The 23,238-nt window shown below is 38.0% G+C and overlaps 1 protein-coding gene across 2 annotated transcripts in view; it reads right to left on the reverse strand.

The window, feature by feature from the left end:
* Window positions 1-23,238, reverse strand: part of LOC308507598 (ankyrin repeat domain-containing protein 26-like) — a 92,009-nt gene that overhangs the window by 34,628 nt on the left and 34,143 nt on the right. The window contains exons 14-19 of one of the 2 annotated variants that reach the window (XM_081072799.1): window positions 20,812-20,921; window positions 19,478-19,532; window positions 12,266-12,468; window positions 10,835-11,063; window positions 2,751-2,953; window positions 1,302-1,527 (exon numbers count right to left, since the gene is read on the reverse strand). In XM_081072799.1, the coding sequence (XP_080928925.1) occupies window positions 1,302-1,527; window positions 2,751-2,953; window positions 10,835-11,063; window positions 12,266-12,468; window positions 19,478-19,532; window positions 20,812-20,921 (1,026 nt within the window). The remainder of the gene's footprint in view (window positions 1-1,301; window positions 1,528-2,750; window positions 2,954-10,834; window positions 11,064-12,265; window positions 12,469-19,477; window positions 19,533-20,811; window positions 20,922-23,238) is intronic. The other variant, XM_081072800.1, reaches the window with a different exon arrangement.

Consider the following 23,238-nt stretch of genomic DNA (forward strand, 5'->3'; position numbering starts at 1 on the left):
CAATTGTTCCGAGCAGACGATTTGTGCTTTCCTTCCTGTATTCTCCACGTTGCTTAAATGTAATAAACATTTTGGAGGGTAAAACAAAACAAAGTAACAGCATGAAGAATGTCACTGAGATATAACAACACTCACAGGCACTTCAATGAGTTCAGGAGTAAAATTAATGACCCGGAGGAGAACTTTATCAAAGAGATGGAAACTATGACACAGAACCGAACAGAACTCCTGCTGGTCAAGAACTCAAGAATGAGTATTTTTAACAACCACGTCACACGAAGAAGACGAGTTGTGATTTAAAGACTCCCTAGCACTGCCACCTTACTCATCAATTACCCAAATGCTGTCAAGACATATAGACATAAGTGAACTTCATTTTAAAAATTCAATTATTTGCTTAATGTCCCTATTTAGAATATGTACAACTGTGAAGCAACTCATTTTAAAACACTGAAATAGGTAGTGCTACGAATAAAATAAAAATTAAGGATATACTCTCTTGTTAGAAGATAACTTTAACCATAAAAACAGAGACTAATCTTTTTTCAGTATTATAAGTTTGCCGAATTAATAAAAAGGATTATATCTGTTTCATTTAATAATAAACATCCATTTGTGGTTAGGTGTTTGGCCGGCCATCATTCACTTACGCTTAGGGGAAGAAAAACTGGGATGCACAAAACTTTAAAATTTTTATGAATCATCTCCAACTAAAACCAATTAAGAAGCCAAAGCATCTCAAAGCATACCATTGGTTATTAGGCAATGATATTTAACATCTGTAATAAAATTTAAAGGCAAATTTTCAAGCATTTTAAATGTATCACTTTAGTTACATTTATTAAATAATAATAAATAACTCAACACATGAGAGCTCTAGGGACTTAAAAAAAGATTGTAAAATTTCCGTCTCCTTTCTATGTATATTAGCACACATAATTATGCCTTTTACCTCGTGTGCATTAGTCAATGAAACAACTAAAAATTTCATCAACGACAAACAAAGAAACAAAAACTCATAGACACAGACAACACTTAGTGGGTGAGGGGGGAGAGAGAGAGGTAGAAGAGGGAAAAGGGGGTCAAATACATGGCGATGGAAGGAGAACTGACTCGGGATGGTGAACACACAGTGAAATATATAGATGATGTATTATGGAAATGTACACTTGAAACCCATATGATTTCACTAACCAATATCACCCCAATGAATATATAAGACAAAACAAAACAATATTATATCAAAGAAATAAAAAAGAAAGAAATCTGAAACCCAACGGAAAGAAGCTAATATAACTAACCTTGGTACAGTAACACCCCATGCTGTCATTTGAAGCCCGTGCGGTTGACTTAGGAATCACCAAGTTTTCTCTTGGAGCAGGATTTCCACTGAGGAGTAACTCAGTATTCAAACTTCCAACACAAGGTGGCTCAAGGTCTGGCCTCCTAAGAGCAGTGCTGAGAAACTCCTTAGGCTGTTCCTTTGCGCGAAGATCGGTTCTAGCCTCTGCCAGTCTTTCATTAGCACTGTGAAGATTGTAAAACACAAAGCTTTGAATTTTATTTTTCCTGAATGACTTGCATTTTTTTCAAGTTGCCATAATAAACAGTAAAAGGAATTTCCCATTAAACAGCATTTTAACATTGAAAATGCGTCAGAGCAGACCTACCATGCACAAGGATAGCTTTCAAATTATCCTAAACAAGCACATATGTTTCTATGGGGATGCCAGACTAAGAAGAAATTCAAAGTAGGGAGGGGAGGACACGGGCTATCAGTGACATCGACGGCTTCACAGATAATACTTGCTGCCTTCTGCAATGGCTGAACCAATAAGATTCTTGAGGATTGCCATGAGACATACATAGCAAACGAGTTTAGAATTTTTTAAAAATCCCACCAAGATATTTTCAAGCCTTTGCTGTCACCGCCCTTGGGTAACGCCCTCATTACCCTGAGGAAATTAACCTTTTGGCACTGAGGTGTCATGTAGAACAACAGCCTCTGGGGGAGAAGGAGGGAGCCTGGTGGGTGACCCGACTGAACTGAAACCGCTCCGCAGGCGTGTAGCTTATAATATAACACTGTGACCAAGGCGCTGGGCGTGGGCTCTGCGCTTTCTGTCTTCCACACACCCCCCCAGGCTCACCACCTTATCTTTTTAGCCACTTCTTGGGTTATACTACCCTCACCCCTACGTTGTTAACCCTCTGCTGTATTTCACATGTATGCCTTTGGGGACATCAGAAAGACTAGAAAGAAGAGCTTGTCTGAAAGCGACCTCTAGAGATAATAACACAGAGCACAATGGAGACAGTATATGTACCAAGTCCCAGAACATGCAGAGTACTTAACCCTTTGGGTTTAAGTTGTTATCTTATAATAAATAGTTACCTCATTAAAAACTATTTAGGGGAATTCTGACAAGAAATTATATAATAAATAGCATTGTCTAAATCATAAAGCTTCAAAAACACTTTGCTTAAAGACTGGTAGATCAGATTAACTCTATGAAAACAGCGAGAAGGAAAAATACAATCATGTAAAACCAAAAATGGGGAGAGATGCAAATGTCCTGAACTAACTAACATTTTAAAAGTAATTTATTCACTAACATCATTTTCCAAAATTATACTATTTAGTAAGCTTTCATTTCCTATCAATCTCGGGAATCTGCCTGGATAAAAATTATACTTTAGAGGCAAATTAATGAGCTCGATTGATTTTCTCTGAATTTGTTTGGACTTACTTGTTTAGTTTGTTTTCCAATGATGTTCTAAGTTTTAATGCCTCTAGGCAGAGGTGTTTACATTCTTCCAATTCTATTTTATTAGAAGTTTTCACTTTGGAGAGTTCAGATTCCAGATGCTTAATTCTGAGTTCCGTGTCACTTACGGAAGCGCCATCATGGTCATTTAACGGGTGTATGTTTTTTTGAGATGCTGCTTGTTCCTAAAGCCAACAGAAAGGATACATTTTAAAAATAAATATAAACTGAATAATTACAGCCTATTTGTATTCTTTAGTTTTAAGTCAATGATTTGGAGGGCAATTTAAATGTAAAAAAAGCTGAAGTTTAAAATATTTATCATCAATACGGAATGAAATAAATCTGAATCATGAAAATATTTTGAATCATCTCATCTAACTATTCCAATAAGAGAATCAATTCTAAATTTTAAAAATTGAACAATATGACTTAATAATCTAAGAATATGGTGCATTTCTTTTTGTTTTTTTTTCTTTATTTCCTAATAGTCTCGTTTTATATCAATTGGTTTTAAATATCAAATGATATTCCAGAAAGAAAAATTCTCAAAGATCAACTGAGTGACAATAATAATGGGAACTGAAATAGTAAAAAGGAGAAGCAAATACCACCTTAGTTCCAGAAATCTAAGAAAATAAAAATATGAACAACTGCCGTTAAGGGGAGTAGAAGAATCACATACACTATGTATATCGAAAACGTAATTTGCAGCAAAATGAATTAAGGCGTGTTAAAAATCAATGAATTAACCTGTAAAAATAGATTTGAAAAAATTTTTCTACTACATCCTGTCTTGCTCAGTCTTCAATATCCCAGAATTTACTGTGTTCTGCTTCACTCTTTTCTACCACATTCGTGACTATATGAATTTTGAGGTTTAATAATTTTTATCTCCACTCTTTTTATTCTCTACTTTTTCACATGACTTTTGTACTCCTTTCATAGATAATAACTCCTGTTTAAGATTGATTTTCTTCAACAAGGTATAGATATCTTTTTTAAAAAAACTTTTTAAAACAAATTTTTTTTTTTTTTATAATTGGGGAACAGTGTTTTTTCCAGGACCCATCAGCTCCCTGTCAAGTAACAGTTTCCAATCTAGTTGTGGGATGAGCAGCTCAGCTCCAAGTCAAATTGTTCTCTTCAACCTACTAGTTATGGAGGGTACAGCTCACTGACCCATGCGGGAATCGAACAGGCAACCTTGGTGTTATGAGCACTGCGCTCTAACCACTGAACCAACTGGCCGGCCGCCCACTGGGGGCTCAGCTCCAAGCTCCAGCCATTGTTTTCAACCTAGTTGTGGAGGGTGTAGCTAACTGGTCCACGTGGGAATCGAACCAGCGACCTTGGTTACCAAGGATTGGAACCAGCACGATGCTCTAACCATGGAGCCAACTGGCCACCCCAGAGACGGAGACATTCTGAAGATGCAGTTTCCAGTTTTGCTTTGAGAGCATCATTCTGAATGAGTAAGATAGTATGATTTCGTTATGAAGGAAGTTGACTGAGAATAGTCTAACCCCAAACCAGTATCAACTTGTGAAATAAACTCAGTTGCCATAAAATGTCATCCATACTGTAGTAGATCCTTAGAATGTGGAAACTTGAATTACTCAGAATGAAGAACCAAGAGAAAAGCACCAGGAGACTCAAAAATGTATCCTTTATTGTCATCGACTTTGCCACACAACATCTGTACTTGATTTTCTACGATTTCCTGAATGATTGGTTCATGTTTTTCTTCTATAAAATGACTGTAAGTCACCTCTGAGTTGATAGTCTCTCACCTGTTCCCCATTTTAACTCTCCATAATTTCTTACGAAGTTGTAGGGAGTTACAAGTAACTCATCTTGAGTTAGTTAGGCCTCCGTCAGCTACAAATGTTTCATGGTAATTTGAATTGCTTTCAAGAAAAAATGATTCCCAAGGTTAAGGAGAAATCACATCTCACACTGTGAATGTTTAGTGAGATGATCGCTACATTTTTTTCAACAACAAAAAAGTGTCTTAATTCGATAATGCTATCTTGTAATCTTCTCTTTCCACAATATACAAGAACATCCTAAACAGCAATAATAACAACAACAAATCTGCTGGGATTTCAGTGATACTGAGTTGGGTAGAACTACTTTCCTGTAGATACAATGCTTATTTGGTAAGATGAGGTGAGTGGATGGATGTAGTGTTTTTAAAACATGGCTACAAATTCTTGACATTTCTCCATGAAATTCCCTCCCTTTTAATATGTGCTGGCCTTAGGATGTAACTGGATTCTAGTGCATGGAATAGGGCAGAACTGCTGTGAGAATGCTATGCCTGCGGCAGAAAATGTGATACAGCTTCCATCTGACTTTCTCTCGGGAAGCTCGCCCTGAGAACCCAGCCACCATGTTGTGCAGATGAAGAAGCCCAGGACACACAGTGAGGCCTCCTACAGATGTTCGCGCTGAGACGGCCCCAGTGGGCGTCCCGGCCAAAACCCCGCTTCAACTGCTACACGTGTGTGTAACAGCCTTTAGATGATTCTCATTCGCAGCTTCATGGCAATGCAGCTGATACAAGTGGAACAGAAATAAGCTAGTCTCACTGAGCTTCACTCAACTGCATCACTGGTGAACAAAACAGATGCTGTTTTGAGCCACTAGCTTTTGAGTTGGTTTCTTGAGCAGCAATGAACAATTGGCATTGATACTGATATTCAAAATGCTGTGAGGCCACAAAGAAAAGCAATCTAAAACCTGTAGGAGTGCCTTTCCACCAGGAGGTAGGTGGAACCCGAAAGGATGTGGAGAAGAATGAGAACGACACCCACAAGAGCCTCCAAGAGACGGTTATTGGGGGCTTGCGGGCCCCTAAATAGGCTGGGCACAAAGACTTCTCAGCTGGTGAAGAAAATGGGTCTCACATCCGGATGAAAGGGGACTCTTGCTGTGAAGTAACCAAGTAAAATCCATGAGATACATGAGCTAACGAAAGACTGTGAACTGTAAAGGAACCAGGACTTATTGTGTTCAAATGTGTTTCCCATTTACAGCCTCTCCCACATGCCCTGTTGTCAAATCATGCTAAAATGAAGAAATGGCTTCTGAGTGAAGATCAAATTCGCTGTGCTCCCAGGAAGACATGATGTACGGATGAGGACAAGACGGTAAAGCCTTCCTCAAGACTTCGAAAGTGTTAAGGTGGGGCCTTAAATTCCTGGAAGGCTCTTCAGAGGAAAAGAATTTTAAAGGCATGGTCCTACAACAGCTACAGGAAGCCCAAGAGCTTATCTCAAAACGATGTATGACGGTCGCTTTTCTAATGGCACGAACCCCAATAAACTCTCACGCAACTCCAACTTTTTAGGATAATCAAGTAGCAAAAAACCACCTTGTTACCTTGGACTAATAAAAACCAAGAGAGTGAAAAATAAGAGGAGGCCTGTGGGTCTTAGACATTTGGGTGGAGGAATGACGCTGAGGGAAGAGCTGCAAGCACAGGTCATTTCTTATGAAAAGGACAGAACAAAGAGCTCACAGGGGACAGCAAAGGGCCATGGAGAAGCATTGGCATGATTAGGACTAAGTCCTAATCAAAGAACGGACAGCATACATCAGGCTGTATTTCAGAATTGCTATGGACTAACGTGTCTTCCACTTTCTATTTCTGCAGGGGAAACTTCAGCAGTCGAGCAGAATGTTGGGTGTGTGGGTGGTAGATAACTTGTCTCTTCCTTTCTCATGTTTTCATATTGAAAGGAATTGTCCTCAAGGGGCTTTATCCTAGAAACCAAAACCCAGGCCCTTCATCCCCATTTGCACCAGACTAAGATCTTAAAATCTTAGTTTCGAACCTGAGCTTGATGCCATTAAATTGAGACTTGTGGCGAGTATTGTGTAGGGATGAGTGTATTTTCCATGTGGGGAGAATATAAAGAATTGTGGCCAGTGGACAGATCAAGGTGGTTTTTAAATGTGTCCGTAAATTTTGAAATATTCATTGCATAAAACCACTAGAATATGGGTCAACATTAGTGACTGGCTCCTAATGAACAGAATATGTTGAAAGACATTTCGTGTGAATTCCAAGACTCCTTCACAAAGGGCAACACAACTGTTGGTTATGTCTCTGAGGATCTGAACCTTGGAATCCAGCCCCGTGTTGTGGGGAGGCTCGGGCCACAATGCGAGCCGGGTGTTCAGGTGTAGGTCTTCCTGCTGTCTGCCGCAAACAAATATTTTACTTGTTTCTGATTGATTAATTACTTCCTGAATTTAACAGCTGTACTCTTGAAATGTTTTCTTTGGATGGGATGAAATATTTATTCCATTAATTATATGTGAAGCTAAAGATACAACTATGCATCTCAATGTGTTTCTGAGAATGTAGGATCTATGCCAAGAACAAGATTGGCACCAGTGTTTCAGAAAAGAACCGGGTCAAACAGAATCTACATTTCAATTGCAAGATGATGGATTAGAGAGATTTCTAAAGAGGAAAGCAGATGGTCCAGGTTTCATCTTCTCCTTCCTAGACAGTGAAATCTATGGAAGAGGCTATGGATTAGGAGATAGACAAAATGAAGAAAGTTGTCCACCAAGTATCAGATCCTATTACCGACATTTGATGGAAATGGGAGTGAAAGGGAGGCACTGGGTTAAAGATTAATGTTTTGAATGAAGAAAACAAAAGGAATGAGTCGACTTTGTAAGCCTAATATCCCATCATGTCATAAGGTCACCAAGGTCTGCGGGCCACAGGCTCCATCCAGAAGCAAAACATCTCCACAGAAGTGGAATTAAAGATATTCCCCTACATTGACATTTCATTATTCCATAAGGCATCTGGTAATATGCAAGATGACTGGGGAAGCGTTCTCATAACATTTGATTTGGTAATGGTGTAAGGACAGATCTATAGACCAATAAATTGGAAAAGATGATCCAAAAATTAACCCTCATATATATATAGTCAAGTGATTTTTGACAAGGGTGCCGAAAAATCCAGTTGGGCATGAACAGTCTTTTGAACTAACGATACTGGGTCTACTGGATATCCACATGCAAAAGAAAAATTAAACCTCTACATCATACCATATATAAAATTATTTCAAAAGGTAAAACCAAAACTATAAAAGCTTTGAAGAAGCTTCATGTCTTCATGACTGGAGTTGGCAATTGTGTCTTAGTTATGACAGTACCAAACAAAAGTAGATAACTGGACTTCATTAAAATAAAAAAAAACTTTATGCTTTAAAGGACACCATTGAAAAACTGAAAAGGCAAGCTAATGAAAGGGAGAAATATTTGAAAATCCTATATCTGATAAGCGATTTGTATCTAGAATATATAAAGAATTCTTACAATTCAACAAGAAAAAGACGAACCAATTTTAATGGGCAATGGAATTGAATCATCAGTTCTTCAAAGAAGTTATACAAATGGACAATAAGTATGTGAAAAGATAGCTCAGCATCATTAGTCATCAGAAAATACATCAAAACCACAATATGGAGCAGAGAGTTCACTAGTGGTTCCCTAGGGCTAGGAAGAGTGGGAAGGGCAGACTGGCACATGGTGAAGGCTAACAGTACACAGATACTTTCCAGGGTGATGAAAATGTTGTAAAACTGATTGTGATGATGACTGCATAAAGCTTTGAATACACTAAAAGCCACTGCACTGCATACTTTAAATGACTGAACTGCATGCTATGTTCATTACATCTCATTGTAGCTGTTAGGAAATAAAGGAAGGAAGGAAGGAAGGAAGAACGGAAGGAAGGAAGGAAGGAAGGAAGGAAGGAAGGAAGGAAGGAAGGAAGGAAGGAAGGAAGAGCAGTGCTGGCACCACCAGAGACCAGTAGCAGCAGCAGAAATACTTCTCCAGCCTCCACCCACAGCACAGTGCTACCAGGGCCACAGGGAACCAGGTGGGCTCAGTGGACTCAAGACAGGCTCTCCCTGACCACCCCCTTCCCCTGTTCCCTCCCACGGTGCTGGTGCCCAGAATCCCTGGTGATCTGGATACAGCAGCAACACCCATCACCCTGGTCACCCAGGCCAGCACTCCCACACTCACAGCTAAGCCCCCACACCTGGACCCCCCAGGCTCAAGTAGCACCAGTGAGAGACAACAGAAACTGTGCTATTGCATCAGCTACTGAAAAACAAAACAGAGACGTCTAATTATCTAGCTGCTGAATTGCTCGAATCAAAATGTACATAAATTAGAAAGTGTTCACTATTTCAAATGAGCCTGCAGAAGAACAAGCTATCCAGCAGCATGAACAACCAAGGTGACATGGTAACACTGAGAGAAGATGACACTTCTCCAGAAACCAAGTCAAAGTCATGAAGATTGTGATCTCTGTGACCGAGATTTCAAAACAGCAGTCATGAAGAATCTCAATGAGATACAAGAAAACTCACAAGGCAGTTCAACGAGTTCAGGAGTAAAATTAACGAACAGAAGGAGTACTTTATCTAAGATATGAAAACTATAAAAAAGGTCCAAACAGAAATCCTGGAGCTGAATGAAGAACTTAAGAAATGAGATCAAAAATGGACATTTTAATAACAATATTACACAAAGAAAACAAGTTGCTATTAAAGATGCCATATCATTGCCACCTCAGTCATCAATTATTCAAGTGATGCCAAAATGTAGATATTGGAGTATTACGCAGCCATAAAGAAAAAAGAAATCTTACCATCTGCAACAACATGGATGGATCTAGAGAACATTATGTTAAGCGAAATAAGTCAGAAAGAGAAAGACAAGTACCATATGATCTCACTTATATGCGGAATGTAAAGAAAAGAATAAGTGAATGAACTAATCAGAAACAGTTCTGGGGACAAAGAGGAAAAAGCTGAAGGTTGTTAGATGGGTGGGGGTGTGGGGATAAGGGGGAAGGTGAGGGGATTAGAAAACAGTCGGTAACCACAAAATGGCCTCAGGGTTTTTGAAAAATAATTTCGGGAACGTAATCAATAATGTTGTAAAGATTTTGTAGGGTATCTGATGGACACAGGTCCCATCTGGGAGACCACCTCAGGGAAGATGTAGATGCTTGATCAATGTACTACTGTACACCCAAAGCGGAACAATAATGAATGCCAACTATAATTTTATATATATAATGTGAAGGCTCGGTGCAAGGTCGGAGGGATAGTGAAAGGGGAAATGGGGGAGGGGGGGTTCACAGTGTGAGGGATATAAATGATGAACGTCTAAGTATTACCTTGTCTTGTGCACCTGAAACTAATTAAATTAAATTCTAGAGCTACAACTTCTATTTCTTTTTAATCTCCTTAAATCTCCATTTAAAAAAAAAGATGTACAGATATAAGTGAACTTCATTTTAAAAATTCAAATATTTGCTCAATTTACCTCTTTAGAAAATGTACTGTTGCTGAGCAAGATATTTTATTTTATTATTACTTTTTAAGCAAAACAGTTTAACTCATCAAAATAAAAAATGCTATAAGTAAAACAGAAATTAAGGATGTACTATTATGTACAAAGAGAACAACTTTTAACTTAGAAAGAACAAATTAATCTTTTCAGTGTTACAAGTTTGCAGAATTCATAACAAGGATTTACCTCGGTTTCATGGAAATAAGAAACATCAACATATAGTGAGTGAATGTCAATCATTCACTTACGCTTAGGGGTGGCAAAACTGGGCTGAAGGACAACTAAAATTGTTATAAACCATCGCCAAATTAAAACCAATGCAGAAGTAAGCCAAAGCATCTCAAAGCATACCATTCGTTGTTAGGCAATACCATTTCATTTGTAAAATCTAATTGAAAAGCAGCTTTTCCAGAAATTTAAAATGTGTCAGTCAATTACATTTATTGAATACAGTTAATGACAGGTAGCTCTTAAAACATGGGAGATGCAGGGACTTACAAAAGATTGTAAAATTTCTGTCTCCTTCCTACATTAGCACACATAATTATGCCTTTCACATTGTGTACATTAGTCAATGAAACAACTCAGAATCTCACCAAGTTAAGAACAAGAATTATATCGGACAACTGAAACCCAAAGGGAAGAAGATAACTAACCTTCATGAAGTAGGTGAACGTGTCATTATTATTAGAAGTCTGTGGGGTTGACCTAGGAATCACCGACTGTTCTCTTGGAGCGAGATTTCCTCGAGGTAGGAACCCATCACTTATCCTTCCAATAAAAGGTGGCAGCAGGACAGGCCTCCCAGGAGCGGTGCTGAGTAAAGTGTTCCGTGGTGTCTTCATGAGAAGCTGGGCTCTCATCTCTGCCAGCGTGTCATTAGCACTGTGAAGATTGTAAGAACAAAGGCTTAGTATTTTATTTTTCCTGAATGACTTGCATTTTTTTCAAGTTGCCATAATAAATAGTAAAAGAAATTTCCCATTAAACAGCATTTTAACATTGAAAATGCGTCAGGGCAGACCTACCATGCACAAGGATAGGTTTCAAATTATCCTAAACAAGCACATATGTTTCTATGGGGATGCCAGACTAAGAAGAAATTCAAAGTAGGGAGGGGAGGACACGGGCTATCAGTGACATCGACGGCTTCACAGATAATACTTGCTGCCTTCTGCAATGGCTGAACCAATAAGATTCTTGAGGATTGCCATGAGACATACATAGCAAACGAGTTTAGAATTTTTAAAAAATCCCACCAAGATATTTTCAAGCCTTTGCAGTCACCGCCCTTGGGTAACGCCCTCATTACCCTGAGGACTGAGGTGTCATGTAGAACAACAGCCTCTGGGGGAGAAGGAGGGAGCCTGGTGGGTGATCCTACTGAATGAAACCGCTCCGCAGGCGTGTAGCTTATAATATAACACTGTGACCAAGGCGCTGGGCGTGGGCTCTGCGCTTTCTGTCTTCCACACACCCCCTCAGGCTCACCACCTTATCTTTTTAGCCACTTCTTGGGTTATACTACCCTCACCCCTACGTTGTTAACCCTCTGCTATATTTCACATATATGCCTTTGTGGACATCAGAAAGACTAGAAAGAAGAGCTTGTCTGAAAGCGACCTCCAGAGATAATAACACAGAGCACAATGGAGACAGTACATGTACCAAGTTCCAGAACATGCAGAGTACTTAACCCTTTGGGTTTAAGTTGTTATCTTATAATAAATAGTTACCTCATTAAAAACTATTTAGGGGAATTCTGACAAGCAATTTTATAATAAATAGCGTTGTCTAAATCATAAAGCTTCAAATACACTTTGCTTAAAGACTGGTAGATCAGATTAACTCTATGAAAACCGCGAGAAGGAAAAATACAATCATGTAAAACCAAAAATGGGGAGAGATGCAAATGTCCTGAACTAACTAACATTTTAAAAGTAATTTATTCACTAACATCATTTTCCAAAATTATACTATTTAGTAAGCTTTCATTTCCTATCAATCTCGGGAATCTGCCTGGATAAAAATTATACTTTAGAGGCAAATTAATGAGCTCGATTGATTTTCTCTGACTGTGGACTTACTTGTTTAGTTTGTTTTCCAATGATGTTCTAAGTTTTAATTCTTCTAGGTAGAGGTGTTTACATTCTTCCAATTCTATTTTACTAGAAGTTTTCACTTTGAAGAGTTCAGATTCCAGACGTTTAATTCTGAGTTCCATGTCACTTATGGAAGCGCCAACATGGTCATTTAACGGGTGTACGTTTTTTTGAGATGCTGCTGGTTCCTAAAGCCAACGGAAAGGATACATTTTAAAAATAATTATAAACTGAATAATTACAGTCTATTTGTATTCTTTAGTTTTAAGTCAATGATTTGGACGGCAATTTAAATGTGAAAAAAGCTGAAGTTTAAAATATTTATCATCAATACGGAATGAAATAAATCTGAATCATGAAAATATTTTGAATCATCTCATCTAACTATTCCAATAAGAGAATCAATATTAAATTTTAAAAATTGAACAATATGACTGAATAATCTAAGAATATGGTGCATTTTATTTTCTGTATTTCCTAAGAGTCTCGTTTTATATCAATTGGTCTTAAAAATCAAATGATTATCCAGAAAGAACAAATCTCAAAGATCAATTGAGTGATAATAATGATGGGAACTGAAATATTTAAAAGGAGAAGCAAATACCACCTTAGTTCCAGAAATCTAAAAAAATAAAAAATAAAAACAACTTCCGTTAAGGGGAGTAGAAGAATCACATACACTATGTATATCGAAAACCTAATTTGCAGCAAAATGAATTAAGGCGTGTTAAAAATCAATGAATTAACCTGTAAAAATAGATTTAAAAATTTTTTTCTACTACATCCTGTCTTGCTCAGTCTTCAATATCCCAGAATTTACTGTGTTCTGCTTCACTCTTTTCTACCACATTCGTGACTATATGAATTTTGAGGTTTAATAATTTTTATCTCCACTCTTTTTATTCTCTACTTTTTCACATGACTTTTGTACTCCTTTCATAGATAATAACTCCTGTTTAAGATTGATTTTCTTCAACAAGGTATAGATATCTTTTTTAAAAAAAAAACTTTTTGAAACAAATTTTTTTTTTTATAATTGGGGAACAGTGTTTTTTCCAGGACCCATCAGCTCCCTGTCAAGTAACAGTTTCCAATCTAGTTGTGGGATGCGCAGCTCAGCTCCAAGTCAAATTGTTCTCTTCAACCTACTAGTTATGGAGGGTACAGCTCACTGACCCATGCGCGAATCGAACAGGCAACCTTGGTGTTATGAGCACTGCGCTCTAACCACTGAACCAACTGGCCGGCCGCCCACTGGGGGCTCAGCTCCAAGCTCCAGCCATTGTTTTCAACCTAGTTGTGGAGGGTGTAGCTAACTGGTCCATGTGGGAATCAAACCAGCGACCTTGGTTACCAAGGATTGGAACCAGCACGATGCTCTAACCATGGAGCCAACTGGCCACCCCAGAGATGGAGACATTCTGAAGATGCAGTTTCCAGTTTTGCTTTGAGAGCATCATTGTGAATGAGTAAGATAGTATGATTTGGTTACGAAGGAAGTTGACTGAGAATAGTCTAACCCCAAACCAGTATCAACTTGTGAAATAAACTCAGTTGCCATAAAATGTCATCGATACTGTAGTAGATCCTTAGATTGCGGAAACTTGAATTACTCAGAATGAAGAACCAAGAGAAAAGCACCAGGAGACTCAAAAATGTATCCTTTATTGTCATCGACTTTGCCACACAACATCTGTACTTGATTTTCTACGATTTCCTGAATGATTGGTTCATGTTTTTCTTCTATAAAATGACTGTAAGTCACCTCTGAGTTGATAGTCTCTCACCTGTTCCCCATTTTAACTCTCCATAATTTCTTACGAAGTTGTAGGGAGTTACAAGTAACTCATCTTGAGATAGTTAGGCCTCCGTCAGCTACAAATGTTTCATGGTAATTTGAATTGCTTTCAAGAAGAAATGATTCCCAAGGTTAAGGAGAAATCACATCTCACACTGTGAATGTTTAGTGAGATGATCGCTACATTTTTTTCAACAACAAACAAGTGTGTTAATTCGATAATGCTATCTTGTAATCCTCTCTTTCCACAATATACAAGAACATCCTAAACAGCAATAATAACAACAAATCTGCTGGGATTTCAGTGATACTGAGTTGGGTAGAACTACTTTCCTGTAGATACAATGCTTATTTGGTAAGATGAGGAGAGTGGATGGATGTAGTGTTTTTAAAACATGGCTACAAATTCTTGACATTTCTCCATGAAATTCCCTCCCTTTTAATATGTGCTGGCCTTAGGAAGTAACTGGATTCTAGTGCATGGAATAGGGCAGAACTGCTGTGAGAATGCTATGCCTGCGGCAGAAAATGTGATACAGCTTCCATCTGACTTTCTCTCGGGAAGCTCGCCCTGAGAACCCAGCCACCATGTTGTGCAGATGAAGAAGCCCAGGACACACAGTGAGGCCTCCTACAGATGTTCGCGCTGAGACAGCCCCAGTGGGCGTCCCGGCCAAAACCCCGCTTCAACTGCTACACGTGTGTGTAACAGCCTTTAGATGATTCTCATTCGCAGCTTCATGGCAATGCAGCTGATGCCAAGTGGAACAGAAATAAGCTAGTCTCACTGAGCTTCACTCAACTGCATTACTGATGAACAAAACAGATGCTGTTTTGAGCCACTAGCTTTTGAGTTGGTTTCTTGAGCAGCAATGAACAATTGGCATTGATACTGATATTCAAAATGCTGTGAGGCCACAAAGAAAAGCAATCTAAAACCTGTAGGAGTGCCTTTCCACCAGGAGGTAGATGGAACCCGAAAGGATGTGGAGAAGAATGAGAACGACACCCACAAGAGCCTCCAAGAGACGGTTATTGGGGGCTTGCGGGCCCCTAAATAGGCTGGGCACAAAGACTTCTCAGCTAGTGAAGAAAATGGGTCTGACATCCGGATGAAAGGGGACTCTTGCTGTGAAGTAACCAAGTAACATCCATGAGATACATGAGCTAAGGAAAGACTGTGAACTGTAAAGGAACCAGGACTTATTGTGTTCAAATGTGTTTCCCATTTACAGCCTCTCCCACATGCCCTGTTGTCAAATCATGCTAAAATGAAGAAATGGCTTCTGAGTGAAGATCAAATTCGCTGTGCTCCCAGGAAGACATGATGTACGGATGAGGACAAGACTGTAAAGCCTTCCTCAAGACTTCGAAAGTGTTAAGGTGGGGCCTTAAATTCCTGGAAGGCTCTTCAGAGGAAAAGAATTTTAAAGGCATGGTCCTACAACAGCTACAGGAAGCCCAAGAGCTTATCTCAAAATGATGTATGACGGTGGCTTTTCTAATGGCACGAACCCCAATAAACTCTCACACAACTCCAAGTTTTTAGGATAATCAAGTAGCAAAAAACCACCTTGTTACCTTGGACTAATAAAAACCAAGAGAGTGAAAAATAAGACGAGGCCTGTGGGTCTTAGGCATTTGGGTGGAGGAATGACGCTGAGGGAAGAGCTGCAAGCACAGGTCATTTCTTATGAAAAGGACAGAACAAAGAGCTCACAGGGGACAGCAAAGGGCCATGGAGAAGCATTGGCATGATTAGGACTAAGTCCTAATCAAAGAACGGACAGCATACATCAGGCTGTATTTCAGAATTGCTATGGACTAACGTGTCTTCCACTTTCTATTTCTGCAGGGGAAACTTCAGCAGTCGAGCAGAATGTTGGGTGTGTGGGTGGTAGATAACTTGTCTCTTCCTTTCTCATGTTTTCATATTGAAAGGAATTGTCCTCAAGGGGCTTTATCCTAGAAACCAAAACCCAGGCCCTTCATCCCCATTTGCACCAGACTAAGATGGTAAAATCTTAGATTCGAACCTGAGCCTGATGCCATTAAATTGAGACTTGTGGCGAGTATTGTGTAGGGATGAGTGTATTTTCCATGTGGGGGGAATATAAAGAATTGTGGCCAGTGGACAGATCAAGGTGGTTTTTAAATGTGTCCGTAAATTTTGAAATATTCATTGCATAAAACCACTAGAATATGGGTCAACATTAGTGACTTGCTCCTAATGAACAGAATATGTTGAAAGACATTCCGTGTGAATTCCAAGACTCCTTCACAAAGGGCAACACAGCTCCTGTTGGTTATGTCTCTGAGGATCTGAACCTTGGAATCCAGCCCCATGTTGTGGGGAGGCTCGGGCCACAATGCGAGCCGGGTGTTCAGGTGTAGTTGTTCCTGCTGTCTGCTCCAGCTAGAGAGCCGACCAACAGTAGGCACCAACTACCGGACACATTGCTGTACAAACTTTCAAATGATTCCAGCCTCCAGCCATCGAGCTGCCCCAATTGGAGCTGAGGGGAACGGAGACAGATGGCCCTGGCCACACTCTTCTTAAGTATGGATCTGTGAGTCAAATAACTGTTGTTTATTTCAACCACTCCATTGGAGAGTTAAGGAAAAAATAGGCACACCTTCTGGATTAAAAAAAGAGATAATAGTAAAAGTAACTTTTAAGTTATTAATTACAGATATCTTCTTTTATTGCACTTGGCTGTATTGTGTTTTGCAACTATGTTTTACAAATTGAAAGCTTTGGACAATCATGCATTTAGCAAGTGTATGAATACCACTTTTCCGACAAAGTTGGATTATGTTTGGCAGTTTAGCAATGAAGTACTTTTTAATTAAGGTATGTACACTGTTTATTTAGACATAATGTTACCACACACTTAATAGACTACAGACTAGTGTAAAATAAATTTATATGCACAATTCTTGTGATTCACTTTATTGGGTTACTAGTGTATTGCTGTGGTTGGAACCAAATCTGCAATATCTCTAAGGTATGCCTTTAGTCTCCTTTATAGTGTAATCTAAGTAATGTGGAGATTGACTTATTAATGACACACAATGCTAAAGAGAAGAAGCAGTGAATACAAGAAAGGCATAAGAAGTTTCTCAAGGGTTCCCTTCAATGACAGCTAGGCAGGTAGGCATCTTTAGAAGCTTCCCTCAACATACAGGATAAGGAAGACTGGCAAGGAGACATATGATTTCTAGTATGATAGTTGTAAAACTAGAAATAGCCAGTTAATAACCAAAATCAAACCTTTTTCCTGATTTCCATTCCCTAAAATTCTAAAAGAGATAGGCAGCTTTCAATATTTATTCATCATCTAGTACTCAATCGTCACTTCCTTTTCCTCGGTGAGGAAACAGAGTGCATTATGGAATCATTTTTAATCTCAGTAGTAAAACAATCATAGTGTCCTCTGGCACTATTTAAATACAATCTCTCCTTTACCGTACTTCAAGCTTGTTTGTATGGGAAGGGAAGACCATGTCTTCTGTATCTTATACCGAAATGCTTCTCCGTATCACACAAAAAGGCTTTGACATTTCATAATTCACATCACGAATCTATTATTTGTTTCTGATTGATTAATTACTTCCTGAATTTTAACAGCTGTACTCTTGAAATGTTTTCTTTGGATGGGATGAAATATTTATTCCATTAATTATATATGAAGCTAAAGGTACAACTATGCATCTCAATGTGTTTCTGAGAATGTAGGATCTATGCCAAGAACAAGATTGGCACCAGTGTTTCAGAAAAGAACCGGGTCAAACAGAATCTACTTTTCAATTGCAAGATGATGGATTAGAGAGATTTCTAAAGAGGAAAGCAGATGGTCCAGGTTTCATCTTCTCCTTCCTAGACAGTGAAATCTATGGAAGAGGCTATGGATTAGGAGATAGACAAAATGAAGAAAGTTGTCCACCAAGTATCAGATCCTATTACCGACATTTGATGGAAATGGGAGTGAAAGGGAGGCACGGGGTTAAAGATTAATGTTTTGAATGAAGAAAACAAAAGGAATGAGTCGACTTTGTAAGCCTAATATCCCATCATGTCATAAGGTCACCAAGGTCTGCAGGCCACAGGCTCCATCCAGAAGCAAAACATCTCCACAGAAGTGGAATTAAAGGTATTCCCCTACATTGACATTTTATTATTCCATAAAGCATCTGGTAATATGCAAGATGACTGGGGAAGCGTTCTCATAACATTTGATTTGGTAATGGAGTAAGGACAGATCTATAGATCAATGAATCAAAATTAAGGATCCGGAAATTAACCTCATATGTAGATCCGAGTGATTTTTGACAAGGGTGCTAAAAAATCCAATTGGATGTGAATAGTCTTTTGAGCAAATGATACTGGATCAACTGGATATCCACATGCAAAAGAAAAAATTAGAGCTCTACATCATACCAGATATAAAAATTATCTCAAAATGTAAAAGCTAAAATTATAAAAGCTTAGAAGAAAGCATAGGTATATGTCTTCATGAAAGAGTTCGTAATTGAGTGTTTAAAAAAATAGATTAACAGGACTCCATTAAAATAAAATGTTTCTGTGCTTTAAAGGATACCATTGAAAGACTAAAAAGGCAAGCTAATGAAAGGGAGAAATATTTGAAAATCCTATATCTGATAAGCGATTTGTATCCAGGATATATAAAGAACTCTTACAATTCAACAAGAAAGAGACAATCCAATTTTAAAAGGGCAAAGGAATTGAATAAACAGTTTTTCAAAGAAGATATACAAATGGATAATAAGCATGTGAAAAGATTGCTCAGCATCATTAGTGATCAGGAAAAACTACATCAAAACCACAATATGGAGCAGAGAGTTCACCAGTGGTTCCCTAGGGCTAGGAAGAGTGGGAAGGGCAGACTGGCACACGGTGAAGGCTAACAGTACACAGATACTTTCCAGGGTGATGAAAATGTTGTAAAACTGATTGTGATGATGACTGCATAAAGCTTTGAATACACTAAAAGCCACTGCACTGCATACTTTAAATGACTGAACTGCATGCTATGTTCATTATATCTCAATGAAGATTGGAGCCAGTGCTTTGGGGTCATGCAACGGTGTTCTTCTTGGCTTTAGATCACTAGCCAGGGTTGAGACATAGGAGAGGTAACAGTATGCCCTTTTATAGAAAAATGATATAGAAAATAAGCTATCTTTTTCACTGCTTGAGTCTGTAAAATTAAGAGAGAAATCAATATTGTACTGCTCAAAGCATTGAGTGGTTTATATTTCCCCAAATTAAGTGATTTCTGGGTCCCAAACGGATTACAAAGTACCTTCTGTTTTAACCTAGTCATCTGAATAGCCATTTCAGATCGATTGGGTTCTAAATCTCCAAGGAAACTAACCTCTCCATTTTGACTGTCATGTAGCATCCTTGTATTCTGAAAGAGGGTCTTCAGTCTGCAGAATTGTAGAAAACGAGTAAGTCAAATTCTTTAAGAGTAAATGTTTAGTAATTATTTAAAGAGATGATATGTCTATCATACAAAATAAACAAATCTATAAATTATGATCCTCTCCTATTTGTTCCAGTATAAGAGTTTGAAAGCATACTAATTAAATTATAATCTTAGGTAAGTAACATAAAACAACTGTGATACATATGATACAGACTTCATATTGTAACAATGTAAGGCTCTTATAATTAAAGTATTATTAATATCCACTTAAGATTGTTAGTATCAAACATATTAAATATCAGCTATAAACCAGAGATTAGTATCCAAGGTGAAGAAGAAAAGTATAATATATGTGGATGTTTTGAAAAGACACCAAAATACCATTCGGTGCCTACTGACCACAGTCTACCAGAAGAAAAGAAAGTACGTACCAACAAGAGATCATTCAAAATAGAAAGAGAAATCGGAAAGAAAAATCTGAAGTCTGAGTGGAGGGGAAAGGAAAGGGGCAGGGCTTTAGAAGAAAGGAAATTGGAGAGATAATGTGTCACAGTCTCTTCGAGTCTGTTTTACGAAGAGATCTTTGCTAGCACAAAGTTAACAAAATGAGAAGAATACAAAACAATGCAGAGAAAGACAGTGACATGGGAGAAAAAACATTGAGGAGAATCAGAGAAAAAACTTCATTCAGTAAGCAGCAAGTAAACAGAAAGCAAGCCACGCGTGGGCTTCCCAGACGTTGGGAAAGATTCCATTATTATCTGAGTGAGATGATTACTCATCTCATTCTTCTTTACGTTATACATATGGTTTGGTATGTATGACATATTTCATAACTGAAAGAAAAGTAGAAAGAACATAGAAGCCAAATCAATAACAATTCTGATGTTGTTACACAATACCACAGATAGGTTTTTAGACATTAAACTGTTAGAATGCCAAAAGGAAGAACACTACTAAAAGAAGGAAAGATTACCAAAGAGAGCACAGACTTCCTGCAGAAATAAAGATTCAAGGGAGACCAGGAAGAGTGCAATTGACAGTATATGCAAAAGACACTGTCATTATAGTTTTAGGAATCATTCAAGAGTAGGTATAATATTTTGGCATTCACACAAGTTTGTGCTGTGAGTTTCTGATGTAAATTCTTAAGTAGGATAACTTGGTTAATTATGAAAATTACAGGTATGAAATACATTTGTACTTAGGTTTTCATAAAGTAAGAATTATAATTAAATAGTAATTAATGGTTGACATGATCTGAAATATTAAAACCTTACCTGGTAACCTCTGTCTCTAATTCATCATTTTTCTTCTTTTGTTGATTCAAATTATATTGCAGAGATTCTAACTTCTCATAGTACTTTAATTGTTCCTTTTCATCCTCAGACTTTGAAAAACATTTTTAAAGAAAGTTAATTTTAAAAATCTAGAGACTCACTCTTCTTTCTTTAAAATATTATTCCTCATGAGCTCACGAGTAATATGTGTACACAGGTGTATAAAATGTAGTTATAGACCTGAAGCCAATAAGGACAGAGTTCAAAAACAATGACATTTCTTACAACAGCTGAAATGGATTTTACAGTGTCATCATTGGTTTCCTGGAATTTAAATTGCCAAAGTTTCTTAAAAACAGAGGCTTTTACATGTAAAAATACTGTGTTAAAGAATAGATTTAAATAGTGGTTCTATTTACATTTTAGTTTCAAGAAATGCTCCCAGAGACATTTTCATCAACATTTCAAGATTTTACAGGGTTTCTGGAATCACATTTTCGTACGATAATCTTTGAAAACTTCCTGTGCAGTCCCCCTTACATTGTGATAATCTGCCATGAGCATCAGATGAAGACTCTCATTCTCTGTCAGCGTTCTTCCATAGGTTTCAATTTCTCCTTTTCTAATAAATATTTTTCTCTTTAAAGTTTATCTTCTCTATATTATATAAAAACATAACTTTTTCTTGATTCCTGTAACTTTTTCTGTCATCCTGTTTTTCTCCTTAGACTCTAACCCTCTTTAATATGTGGTCTCATCCCCAGGTCCATATTTTCGCCACTTATTCTCTTCTTTTACATAAGAATCAGACTTTCTGTCCTTATAAGTGCACTAAAACATTTTTTCAGGGGCATCTCTTTCTTTAGTCCTTATCCTGCTTTACTTCTTAGCAGCAACTGATAAGGATGCCCACACCCTTTCTATGATCTTCTCAGCCCAACTCATTTCTAAACAGCAGCCCTGATGGTCAGTACTTGACCCTTTTCTATTCCTCTTTTTAAATGCTCTCAGTTCCTTACATCCCAGTGCTTCAAACCACATTCCCTCATCTACAGTTGCAGCCTTGACCCCTTTACTGAGATCTTCTGTACTTTCCTTTTTCCCCTGGAGCTCCTCATAGACAGTGTCCCTCAACCACACACTCATAAACCATGACTTGCTGTGGATCAGCTCATCTTGTACATTTTATGGGGATTCTTATCACTGTGACTGTGAGCATAGTGTTATTTTTGGATCTTGGCAGCTCCTCACCCTTAGGATGTTGACCAGCATACTTTGTCCTGTTTTTCTCTCAGAATGCATAAGTTTTTCATAAGCTTCACATTATCCACTATTCACCTTTCCATTTTTGTTTGCTCTATTGAATAACTTCCTATTCCTTGGGACCTGACCTGACCTATGGTAGTGTTCTGAAATTCCTTTCACAAGTACACTCCACTATCTTGTTTGAAGGCTTAAGTCAGTTGCAGCTATCCTTTCTTCCCAGTCCAGATGCTTCCTCTCAACATTGTGTGAATCAAATATCTTAACTCAGGTAATATCTCACGTGGGGGGAATCATGAGACGAGAGTCTTCTAGAGAAGTGAGGGCTATTGATTGAATTCGTTGAAACCTGTCATTATAAATCTTATGATTTACAGGGTAGACCTTATGGTGGCTGATAATTCTGTTGAGATCTAACTACTTCCCCTAGGAATCTATAGTCCTTCATTATTTTGGTATAAGCTTAATCAGTTTTAGGTGTGCTTACAAATTTTTCAATTTTTTGACATTCAATATTATTTTATATTAATTTATATAAAATGTTATTTTATAGTATTTTATATTAATTTCAGGTGTACAGCATAGTAATTAGAATTTACGTAATTTAAGAAGTGATCCCCCTGACTCATTTAGTACCCACTTGGCACTATAATTAGTTATTGTCATAGTGTTAACTATATTCCCTATGCTTTACATTACATCCCCGTGACTATTTAGTAACTACCAATTTGTACTTTTTAATCCCTTCACCTTTTTCACCCTGCTCCGAACTCCCCTCCCATCTAGTACTCACCTGACACCATGCATCGTGATTACAATATTATTGACTATATTCCTTATTCTATACCCTACATCCCCATGACCACTTTGTAAAAACCAATTTGTACTTCTTAGACCCTCCCCTTTTCACCCATTTCCCAAACCCCCTTCCAGCTGGCAACCAACAAAATGTTCTTTGTATCTATGAGTTTGTTTTAGTTTGTTTCTTTTGTTCTTAAATTCCACGTATAAGCAAAATCACATTGCATATTTGTCTGTCTGACACACTTCACTCAGCACAGTTCCCTCCTAGTCCATCTATGCCGCAGCAGATGGCAAGAACCCATTTCCTTCCATGGAATATTCCCCGAGCAATATTCCATTGTAAACACATACCACCTCTCC

This window comes from Rhinolophus hipposideros (genome assembly GCF_964194185.1).
Source record: "Rhinolophus hipposideros genome assembly, chromosome: 14".
NCBI classification, from domain to species: Eukaryota; Metazoa; Chordata; class Mammalia; order Chiroptera; family Rhinolophidae; genus Rhinolophus; species Rhinolophus hipposideros.